Consider the following 12,553-nt stretch of genomic DNA (forward strand, 5'->3'; position numbering starts at 1 on the left):
GACCGCCATGGCCAGTGATTGGCTGAGCGGTCTGTCAGTTCAGACAGGCCGCTCCGAAGCTGCTGCGGCGCAGGACCGGGAGAAGACCTGCGCCTGGACAGGTAATGTATGATACAAGGGCTGCAAGGACATCGGTAACGATGTCCCTGCAGCCCTTGCTAAACGATTGTTGGGCGTGGAATAGGCCCAGTAAACGAGTTTACATCTTTGATCGGGCCCTGCTCAGCCCGTGGAATAGGACCCTAAGCATTCTTACACAATAAAGAAAAAAGTATGCCAATGCATGCCATACACAATTAATTTTTTTGTGTAGGGGCCCTATGGATACAATTGGCTTATTGACATACAAGGAATATGTTGACAACAAAGCCTGCTCTGACAGCATTGCAAATAGCAAAGAAGGAACATGGTGACTTGGCAGGAGTGATATCACCACTATCTGAGGGAGATATTGTAAAAATGTACCTTAACAGACATGTCAGACGTTAGGGCTGTGAGAAGAACAAATAGTAGGAAGGTCGTCCTTACCATACATGGCTAATATACTTTATTTATTCTTCTGTATCTTACCTGTTTTTTCCAAACTGTCGATACTCATAAATTGTAATAGACTTGTCATGTGCGAAAAAGAACCCAATAAGTTCCCTACAAGCGTCACGACCGTTTCTATGGAAAAAAATAAGTCATCAATTATTTGGAGTAGTGCGAGGCTTGATATACAAAAACACAGCTTCATAAAGTACCATGAGTTTGATGATGGAAATTTTTTTTGGAGGCATCCAGACTGTGTTGGAATGAATAAGAAAATGCTAAACTTACAATGCATAAATCTACAAAGTGTGTATACACTGCGGCTGGGATTCCATAAGGGTTAATGTGATCGGCCACTGTCTTCTAACAATAGCCGTTTTTCCAAATCTGCAACAACGGAAGTTGTTTAATCAAAAAATACACCATGAGGGAGATTTATCAAACATGGTGTAAAGTGAAACTGGCTCAGTTGCCCCTAGCAACCAATCAGATTCCACCTTTCATTTTACAAAGAGTCTATGAGGAATGAAAGGCTGAATCTGATTGGTTGCTAGGGGCAACTGAGCCAGTTTCACTTTACACCATGTTTGATAAATCTCCCTTTATGTGACCGAGGCCATGAGATGTATTTCTTACTTCATCTACTACTAATGCTATTATTTGAGCATTCCCAGCAAGGGCTTGAAAAGCATTGTATGTTACTGCTTAATTTCATCATTGGCGATGGACAAATGTAGTTTCTAAACAATCATATCAAAGTCAGGACATGTCAAGGTCTATATAGTATAATAAGGAGTGATAGCAATGTGCTGAATTTCCTTCATTTTAAGAAAAGCCTATGGAAACTGTGATGTATTATGGAAGGTGGTGGAGGTACATTTAGGATATTAGTTGATAAAGGCAATAGCTGAATAGGCTAGGTAACATGCACTTTTCTGACCCTCAGTTGTTATGTTACTTTTACCAGACTAAAAAAATTGCTCCCCAAAGAAATTGAGCAGAGTATAAAAGTAACTCTCAAGCTAATGGAAAAATGTGAGGCATCATGGGAATGAATTTCAGAAATATATATATATATATATATATATATATATATATATATACACACACATTTTTTAACAGAGTCCTTCCATGGCACAAAACAATTTTTTTTTTTGGTCTAATATTGATTTAAAATCTGTCTGACTTGCATAATTTTGGTGCACCAAAATTCTGGTACATATACTTTTGTGTATCTCCCTCACTATTTTGGAAAAATGGCTAAAAAATTGTATAAAAAAACATGTCTGGCATTCCTAGGGGGAAAAAAGTAAAACAGGTGCATGTGACGTAAGTATATACAGTATATGTACATTTGCCGTTCTTGGAAGGGCACTTGCCGTTAGTATGTCAGAAAACACAAAAGCTAATGGATTGTGCTTACTGAGTATTGCGGCCAACATTTCATGTATGGAGAAGCAGTAATGGGTTTGTGAACATTGTGTGATTAAATGATTTTTATGGCCCTCAAAGGAAATAGAAGGCATGTTACAGGCTATGAATAATGTAAGAATTGTGACTACAGGTTTTTAGAATAGCTTTTTTATGAAAACCGAGCAGGGGCTTTATTGTTGGTCTCCTTGTGATCCTAGGCTGTTATGCAGATCGTGGCTCAGCGCATTACTTTACAATGAGAGAAGCAGACTTCTTGTGGTCCCAGGGATGGTCTAACTGGTTTCGATTTAATAAGGTATTATTTAGCTATATTAATCAATAGTAATTCTCCTCTGACCACAAGTCCTCTAAAAACTGGAACTGCACATTCAATTTGTGAAGAGAAGGGACATTTTTATATCATAAAATAGAAGAGTTTGTTTCAGAAGGAGCTGGTTGATGTCCCATCTCATCATGCTTTCTTATCCTATGAAAGTATACACCTACTACACTGTGCCCCATGTAAACTATCAGCGCACGAGGGACATAGCTGAACCCAATAAAATATGTCCCTGCAAAATAAAGAAGTCTTCAAGGTCAACTCATCAGCTACGAGATAAGAAATGGTTAGCCATAAGGAATGCTGCCCCAACAGTGGAATCACATTCACCTTATGTTGTTGTGCTAGCAACACAACATCCAAAGCTGAATTCAAGATCCCAGAATCTCACGGCTGCTGCCCTGTGTTTCCTAATGTGATGGTACCACTTCATGGAATAGATTCTCAAAAATAGTACAGGTTGTCACCACCACCACCAGAAATAAAGAACCTATAAATCCTGACTTGCCCATGTAACATAACAAAGCAAAGAGACCCCGGGTGTCATGAAAAACTCTTCACATACAAACAGTGCATTTCGGATTCATTTTCATAGTTCACACAATGTGAAAATTACATCTGTCTTTTTACATGTACATGATTTTAACAGCAAAAGACAGTCGCATATAATGATCATGAACATTATTTTTGGTCATCATTATCAAAAGACGTCCAAAAAGACAGATGAAAAGAGACATAGTGGGAACACAATGTTAGGCTGGGTCCAGCTTTCCTGGGTGAAGATAACATGCACCATTTCTAAAATAACAAAAGTGAACGCTTGACAGATCAACAGAGTGTATGAACCAAGAGAACTCCTCTGCGGGGGTTATCACCAATACAGTACAAGCTGAGTGCTAGCCACTAAACTCCAACAACATGGTACAAACAAACGGGAAATTGAGTGTAGAAAAAATAGGCTGCACCTCAATACATAGCAATAGATTTTATTATACACAACCAATCAATACAAACATTTAAAAACACTAAAAACCATTATATGAATCAAGCACATAACCATGCACAGTGTATGAACCATCTTTGGACTGCCAAGAGTTCACTGAAGGCTCACGTACAGTATGTTTCTGCCTAATGCAGTGTTGGAGGTCCCAATGTTTACAATGCATCTTGTATGTAACAAGCTGCTATGTGTATGCAACTTTTATCCTTGTATGTTTTTTTAACCAAGTCTATACACCAGTAACCAATGCACAACATAGTACTACAGATGCTTTGTGCCACCATCCTTAAACTGGCATGCACTGTGTCAATGCCAGGGGCTTTAGATTAGCCTTTTATTCAATAAAGAATAAGGAGTTGATATTGTCAACCATTTTCTTACACTTGTATGGCCCTGTAGTTACAGCAAACAGAACACAACAAAGTGACATTACTTGCATCTAGCATGTCCTTGTAGATCCATTAAAAGGCAACAGAAATAATCCACTTAGGATCCAGCTTTGTTAGCCTGTTAACCAAATGAAAGCAAAGCTGTAATGCCCCTAAGGTAATAATAATGTGAATTGCTGAGATATGCAGATGACTTAGCTATTCCAAATCCTTTTAAAACGAAAAGAGAAAAATTGCGGGCGTCCCGTTTAAAAATAAATCACATCTAACATGATTTTGAAAAAGATCCTTAGGATCAAATAGGCTTTTCAGTAAGTAATATTTCAATCACTTGATAATGTCTCATAAAGGTCACTGAGGAGGCACATCCTACCCTTGAGTCTGAAGTCTTTGATGCATAGAGTATAGGTATACATCATCCAAAAACATTACACTCCTGCTTATAGTATGCAGCGCTATTATTACAAATTATATATATATACTATGAAGAAACATCTCAGAAACGGCTAAATCCAGCATTTTACACAAAGAAAGTGGTTGAACCGTTAATATATTGTAGATCTATATTTTGTGCTACATAACAATCCAACAGAATGGTTGCTGAGAAAAAAATACAGATTAGCAGCCTGCTTTCCATTATAAACGATCTTAGCTGTATTTATACATGATATATATTGAAAGCTACATTATCCACTAGGGCAGCCATTATGGCTGGGGACATATGAAGAATTAAGCAGTGGTCTAATAATCATGAAATCAATTCCTACTCTGTGCAGAAAGCATTCACACTGAACAATGCCTGCACTATGCAGAAGCCAACCTGCTGCTTCTTACTGTGCACTTGTGAGATTCTGGCCTTATGTGACCCAATTCTACCTGAATAAATGATCTGGTAAAATTGAGCTATGTGGGGCGAATGAATGAATGCTTCTGAAGTTTAAAGGAAATTATCACACGCAGAGGGTTTGCATGTTAGAAAAAAAGAAAAAGGATATTTACCACCTATGAACCAAAGGTTGGAAAAGGCTGTAGAAATAGCTTCCCATCTTTTTCCAGTCTCTTAGTGAACCTTTAAGGGATTTTCTAGGACTTTGAAACTGATGATACATCCTGAAGATTGGCTCTTAATACCAGATTGGTGGAAGTTCAACTGATACATGTACAGAACTACTGTACATGTCATCAATATCAAAAGCATGGAAAGACCCTTTAAAAAGTGCTTATCAACTTTAAGGCTATGTTTTAGACAGTGAAACGGGGTCTGTCATTTTGACGGTGTGAAAACATAGCCATGGGCCAGTTCACACAGAGTAAAAGAGACGGAATTCCGCGACACAATCCCGCCAGCCTCCGTGCCATACAGGCTGTCTATGAGAGGGCTCGCGTGCCTCCTCTCTCCATGCTTGACTGACATGTACATTTTTAAGTGCAGAGGCGTAGAGAGAGGAGAAGCGCAAGCCTTCCAACAGACAGCCTGTATGACACGGAGGCTGGTGGGATTCTGTGGCGGAGAGTTCCGTCTCTTTTACTCTGTGTGAACTGAACCTTAAAGTGTAACTTTCATTTCATTTGACTTTTCAGGATAAGCTGTCCTGTGTATAAGAGGTGAAGGACTATATCTGGTCATTCTATCACTAGATTATACCCTTTCTCCCCCTGGTTAACACCCTGCAAACTCAATCTCTGTATCTTTCCCTAAGCTCAGCCCCAGTGTGAATGCAGAATAGCCTCTGTGCTGGCTACTACACACTATATACACACTAAAAACAACATCATACAATCCTACCTCACTGCAACAAACCTTCAGAAGCTCACAAACTAAAACTAGGCAGTCTGACATGTGAATTTAGCATTTACTCTACACAGAAAGTCGGCACATTGCACAGGCTGCTTCTCTACTCTTTTTGATCACTCAATCCCCTCGGCCCCTCTCCCTTTCATGTCAGTACAGAAGGAAGCTCTTTTGCCTAATAAAATCTATAACAGACTTTCTAACATTTGCTTTTACTATTGATTTCTGCAAAGTTGTTTCAAATGACACTTACACCTTAATCAGTGGGGGTCCAGTAGCAGAGACCTGAGCAAAAAATCATGGGGTTAAAATCACAGGGCAGAAATGCTCAATTGAGTGCAGGGCTCCTTTGTTTCTCTTTAGCTCAGCCAAGCATCCTACACAAGAATCTGCATAGGAGGGACAACAGTGCTGATAAGAAATAGAGGGGCACAGTGCTCAGCTAAGCTGCCCCTTTGTTTTAAGCAATTGGTAGGAGTCTCAGCACTTGGACCCCCACCATGTTGTTTTTTTTTATATATATATAAAGTTATATCCAAAAATATTTTCCCAACTTGTGTTACAACCTAATAGTACAGGCAATTTTAAGAAACTTTGTATTTGGATTTATTAGCCGAAAAATGATTTTTTTATCATGAAAAAGCAGTTTGAAGCTCTCCCCCCTGTCTTCATTGTTCTCCTATGGAGAGAGGGAATGAGACACCAAAACAGGACAACAAAGAGTTAATTTACATTCACATCACGGGCTCTCTCCTCTGCAGTCACCACTGACCTCTCTGATCTCTAAATAGCACTCTGAATAGCTCCCCCCGCTGTGCAATCCTTTGTTCTCGGCTCTCAGCTGCCGGCATTTCTCCTCCGTCTCTCCTCCCTCCTCCCCTCTTCATAGCACAGACAGGATCCGACTGATGAAAGAACAGTTGAGATTTCCTGATTCTGAGCAGTGGATGACAGAAAGGAGAGGAGAGGGGACCTGGGAAAAGGCTTTTTAAATGCAGATAATGGCATATTTGCCTTATAAACCCAATTACAAAGTTTCTTAACCCCTTCAAGACCAAGCCTATTTGCACCTAAAAGACCAGGCTCATTTTTCAAAATCTAACCTGTCTCACTTTATGCGCTTATAGCTCAGTGATGCTTTAACATATGCTTGCGATTCTGAGATAGTTTTTTCGTCGAATATGGCACTTTATATTTGTGGCAAAATTTGGTCACTACTTTGTGTGTTTTTTGTGAAAAATTTAAAAAATTAGCATTTTATGAACTTTGAAATTCTCTGCTTCTAAAAAAAGAAAGTCGTATCACATAAATTAGTTACTAAGTCACATTACCGATATGTCCTCTTTATTCTGGCTTAATTTTATAAACATATTTTACTTTTTTAGGGTGTTACGGGGCTTAGAAATTTATCAGCAAATTACCACATTTTCGTGAAAGTTTCCAAAACTGATTTTTTTAGGGACCAGTTCTTTTTTTAAGTTGATTTAGGAGGTTTGTATACTGGAAACCCCCATAAGTGACCCCATTTTGGAAACTACACACCTTAAAGAATTAATCTAGGGGTATAATGAGCATTTTAACCCTACAGGGGCTGGAGGAAAGTATTCACCATTAGGCCGTAAAAAAATGAAAAATTACAATTTTCCAATAATATATACGTTTAGATTAAAGTTTCTCATTTTCAAAAGGAACATGAGAGAAAAAGCACCACAAAATTTGTAACGCAGGTTCTCTTGAGTACTACGGTACCCCATATGTGGGCATAAACCACTGTATGGGCACACAGCAGGGCTCAGAAGGAAGGGAGCGCCAATTAGCTTTTTCATTGCAGATTTTGCTGAAGAAGTTTCCGAGCGCCAGGTGCATTTGCAAAGCCCCTGTAGTGTCAGCAGAGAAAAAAAAAAACCATAAGTCACCCCATTTTGGAAAGTACACCCCTCAAAGAATTCATCTTGGGGTAGGATGAGCATTTTGACCCCACAGGTGTTAGAGGAAAGTATTTAAAATTAGACAGTAAAAATGAAAAACTCAAATTTTTCCAATAATATGTTTGTTTACTTTGAAATTTCTCAATTTCACGAGGAACAAGAGAAAAAAAATACCCCAAAATTTGGCCAACGTTATTCTTTCTGCTTTCGAATAAATTAAGCTAGTCCCAATTTCTATTTTGTTGCTGATTGTTTTAAGGACCTGGAAAGTGTTTTTTTCATGGTATTCTTGTACCTTTTTGGTAACCTCAATGCCAAGATATCTAAAACTTTCCCCCTGGCTAAGCACTCTTATCCTACCACCCTCCATAACACTCCCTTTTTTTAGATCTTCGGATACAGGAAGGAGAATTAACTTGCTCCAGTTGATTTTAAGTCCAGAATGACCACCATATTCCTCAACTACCTTAATTATATACTCTAATGAGTCTCTTGGATCGGTAACAAAAAGTAGCATGTCGTCCGCAAAAAAACTTACTTACTTTTGTCTGAACACCCTTTCACCCCAAAACCCCGTATTCTTTTATCCATTCTGATTTTTATAGCCAATGGTTCCAGGGAGAGGATGAACAACATAGGGGATAGGGGGCACCCCTGACGAGTCCCCCTACTCAGCTCAAATCTCTCTGAGTGCGCCCCATTTATTATCACCCGTGACTGGACATCCCCATAAAGTAGCTTCACCATTTCTATATACCCAACCCCCAGGCCAAATCTCTCCATCACCTTCCAAAGGAAGGCCCACTCCACCCTGTCAAAGGCCTTCTCAGCACCCAATGACAGGATGGAGTGGGACCCCCTCCCCCTCATCTGCAAGTTATGGAACAATCTGGTGATATTCTGTGTAATTGCTCGCCCTGGAACAAACCCCCCCTGGTCCTCGTGAACCAACTCAGAGATAACTTTCTTCAGGTGGTTCGCCAGGGCTTTAGCATAGAGTTTAATATCTACATTTAAGAGGGATATAGGCCTATAAGCTCCGGCTTCCTCTAAATCCTTATCCTCCTTCGGTATTAGGGTGATTCCTGCCTCTGTCATTGAACTTGGGAGTTGACCTGATTCTAACGCCCCCACCATTACTCTACATAATGCTGGAATTAATATTCCCTTGAATCTCCTGTACGTCTCAAAGGGCAGCCCATCACTTCCTGGGGATGTGTTACCCTTAACCTCACTTAGGGCCTGCTCCAATTCTTCCACCCTTAAAGGCTCTCCCAACTCCTTTCTTTGTGTCTCCGATAATGTGGGGAATTCAATATTGTCTAGATACCTTCCTACATCCTCCACCACGAAATTACTTTCTGTCCTATAGAGTTCCCTATAGTAATTTACAAAGACCTCCATAATTTCGCTCTGTGCACCCACTAATTTTCCCTCTCTGTTCTTAATTACCGAAATCGCCTTTTTCCCTTCCTGGCTCGATATAATAGCCATCAACCGCTTATTAGGTCTACTCCAATGTAGATATTTTCCCCTTCCCAAAAAAAACAACTTATTTACGGCCTTTTCTTCTAAGAACAGATTGTATTCTTTCTGAGCACCCATACAGCCTAGTTTATTCCCTTCACTAGGATTATCTACAAACTCCCTCTCTGTTCTTATCACTTCCCCCTCCAACTCTTTCTCCTTTGCCCCAAACTCTCTTTTCTTCCTTACAATCTCCTTCTTGAGAAGGCCCCTAAGAAAGGCTTTTGCCGTATCCCATACTACATTATCTGGTGCAGATCCCCAATTCCCGGTTAGCATCTCTTCCAATTCCTCCCGTATTTTCCCCTCTCCATCTATCAGTTTAAACCAATGGGCATTCATCCTCCAACCACCATTGCCCCTTCCGTTACCCGTTAATATATCTACACTAAGTATACCATGGTCCGATACCGCTCGGGCTTTATACTGTATATCTCTTATAAACCGTACAAATCCTTCATTTACCAACGCTAGGTCTATCCTTGAGCTGGTTTGACACGTTTTATTAAAACACGAGAAAGCCGATCCTTCTGGGTTCCTCTCCCTCCATACATCCCTAAAGCCAAACTCCCTACATAATTTACTTAATGGTGTGGTGGTGGGGATATTCTTAACTACTTTTACCCTTAATCTATCTCTTCTCTCGTCCATCACGCAGTTCATATCCCCCATAATCATGACTGGCAACTCCACCCACCTAGTCACTATTTCTAATACCCGACTGGAGGAGGAGTACGGCGGTGGTACATATACAAAAACTAAAATACACTCTAAAGTACCAAAATTACAGTGATGTATTATGTATTTTCCCACTTCCTCTAAAAGTTGCCAGATAACTGCTCTGTGTACTAAAACCGATAAACACCGTGAATAAGCTGAATAAGTTGTGTGATATTGAGCAGACCACCAGGGCCTATTTAAGTATACTACAGTTGATTTAGTGAGATGTGTCTCTATTAAACGTACTATACCCGGTAAATAATTTTTAATTACCCCAAACACTATGTGCCTTTTAAGCCTATCATTTAACCCCCTCGTGTTCCAAACCACTATTTTTGTACTCATCCTCCACTCGTACTATCTAGGTCCGTCCTAGTTAAAGAGAAAGAAAAAAAAAAAAAAAAAAAAGGGGGAAAAAGAAGAAGGGAGAGGAACCACCAGTTTATGTAAAAAAACAAAGAGGAAAAAAAGAAAACCAAACATAAATCCCTCTACCTGCCCGAGCCCCACCCACCCCCACCCACTCCCACCCACCCCCACCCACTCCCACCACCCCCCTCCTCCCACCCCCACCGCCCACACCCCGGGTTTACCCGGGTGTAAGCTCCTACTTATGAGTTGTCCCTCCTTAATCGCGCCATCATTTTAATCATAGCCTTTATTACTTTATACCTTGGGCGTCCAGCCACCTCCCAGCCTCCTCGGCCGAGCTAAAAAAACATACTTTCTCGTTGTGTACTACACGCAACTTAGCCGGAAAAAGCAGAGCATATTTTATACCAACAGACCGTAGACGTTTCTTTATGTTGACAAATCCCATCCTCTCCCTATTGGTCTGAGAGGCAAAATCCGGATATATTGACACTTTACCAGAGTTGTACATTAAATCCCTTTTTTTTCTGGGACCTCTGCATGATAATGTCCCTATCTCCTGCAGATAGGATTCTGGCAATCAAAGGCCTAGGATATCCTCCCTCTGGGGGAGGGGTTGCCAGGAATCCTATGTGCTCTTTCCACCGCAAACCCTGCTGAGAGAGCATCACCAAATTGGTTCTTTAACCATTCAAATACAAATGTCGTCGGATTTTCTTTTTCTTTTTATGTCACAGTAATCATAGTTCAGTGACAGAGACCAAATTGGTCTCTGTCACTTTAAATTTTCAGAGTTGGCTGGTTGTGGAGCGCATGCGCACTTCATAACCAGCCAGGACGTCGAGGAGGAAGGAGCTCCAGGATCTGGTGAGTATATGGGGAAGGGGGGGTGACTGGGGGGGTGGGGGGCGACTTGGGGGTGGGGGCACATCACTTTTTATCCCGTCACCAATCATTCATGGTGACAGGGGATAAAAAGTGCCAGGAGCACATGGTACAAGCGATCAGCGGTATATAGTATATACTGCTGATCGCTTGTACCGGGACCCCACGGGGGGTCCCCGATCATTGCCCCATGCTCTCCGCTACCTCCGGTGGCAGAGAGCATGGGGCTTTCATTCATTTTTACTTTAGATCACTGTGAACAGACATTAGTCTGTTCACAGTGATGGCGGCGGCCATCTTGGATCTGATGGCCGCCGCGGGGAGATACCGGTTAGATACCGGGGCAATAGGGGAGCTGATCTGGGGTCTGATTTTACTTATTTCATCTCGAAGGCACCGGCCCATTAGTCACCGCCGTTTCGGTGGTCACTAAGGGGTTAAGGGGGGTCCGCTGCGGGATCGCAGCTGATTCTCATTATCTCCGGTGCTGTACTCAGGTGAGAGCGGGATCGCTATCTCTGCAGCGATTCTGCTCTCATCATAAACCCCCGTCAAAGCAGGAACGTATATATACATTCCTACTGCCGGGGCATGTGTAATAGGAAGGTATATATACAGATTGCTGACGTGAAGGGGTTAAAATCGCCTGGACTATTGATTTCTGAAAAAAAATTTCAAGAGCATATATTGCAAAGTTTTTTTTTCCACATTATGTAAGCGCTGTAGAACTTTTACAGCCTGTAGCTGAGATTTCATGAAAGAGCTTTTTGCCTTAAAAGAAATACTACTTCGATGACAAATCTGCCCAGATACACAATTATATAATGGCAAAGGATATATCACTAGGAAAGTAGCCAAGTTTCTACTAAAGATGCTTAGTGATAACCCTGTAATGGCAGTGGCTTAATCTGGTTTTACACAAGTGTATGGGAATATATCGTAATATTGCTCTGTTATACGGACATATGATGAACTACCATCATCGGCCGCCTGCCTGGTGACCTGGGGGCGCGGCTTGTCCGCAGCTGTATTGCATCATGAGAGGTTCCCTGCCAGTCAGCTCCCATAGGCAACGGGTGTTTGGATGGAGGCTTAGGGCTCCGATCATTTCTTAGACTGTGTCCCTGCCCTCCTATAAAGTGTATTAGTGCCCTGATATCAGGGGCACTAATACACTTTATAGGAGGGCAGGGACACAGTCTAAGAAATGATTGCATGGGAGCCCTAAGCCTCCATCCAAACACCCATTGCCTATAGGAGCTGACTGGCAGGGAACCCTGCCAGTCTAACCTCTCTTGATGCAATACAGCTGCGGACAAGCCGCGCCCCCAGGTCACCAGGCAGGCGGACGGTGATGGTAGTTCATCATATGTCCGTATAACAGAGCCATATTACTATATATTCCCACACACTTGTGTAAAACCAGATTAAGCCACTGCGATTACAGGGTTATCACTAAGCATCTTTAGTAGAAACTTGGCTACTTTCCCAGTGATATATCCTTTGCCATTATATAATTGTGTATCTGGGCAGATTTGTCATCGAAGTAGTATTTCTTTTAAGGCAAAAAGCTCTTTCATGAAATCTCAGCTACAGGCTGTAAAAGTGCTACAGCGCTTACATAATGTGAAAAAAAAACTTTGCAATATATGCTCT

The 12,553-nt window shown here is 41.2% G+C and overlaps 1 protein-coding gene across 2 annotated transcripts in view; it reads right to left on the reverse strand.

Moving 5' to 3' along the window:
• CAPS2 (calcyphosine 2) overlaps nt 1-12,553 on the reverse strand; it is a 79,115-nt gene that overhangs the window by 30,246 nt on the left and 36,316 nt on the right. For both annotated transcript variants that reach the window (XM_069975301.1, XM_069975294.1), the window contains exon 12: nt 571-666. In XM_069975301.1, the coding sequence (XP_069831402.1) occupies nt 571-666 (96 nt within the window). The remainder of the gene's footprint in view (nt 1-570; nt 667-12,553) is intronic.

Source organism: Dendropsophus ebraccatus, chromosome 1, assembly GCF_027789765.1.
Source record: "Dendropsophus ebraccatus isolate aDenEbr1 chromosome 1, aDenEbr1.pat, whole genome shotgun sequence".
Classification (NCBI taxonomy): Eukaryota; Metazoa; Chordata; class Amphibia; order Anura; family Hylidae; genus Dendropsophus; species Dendropsophus ebraccatus.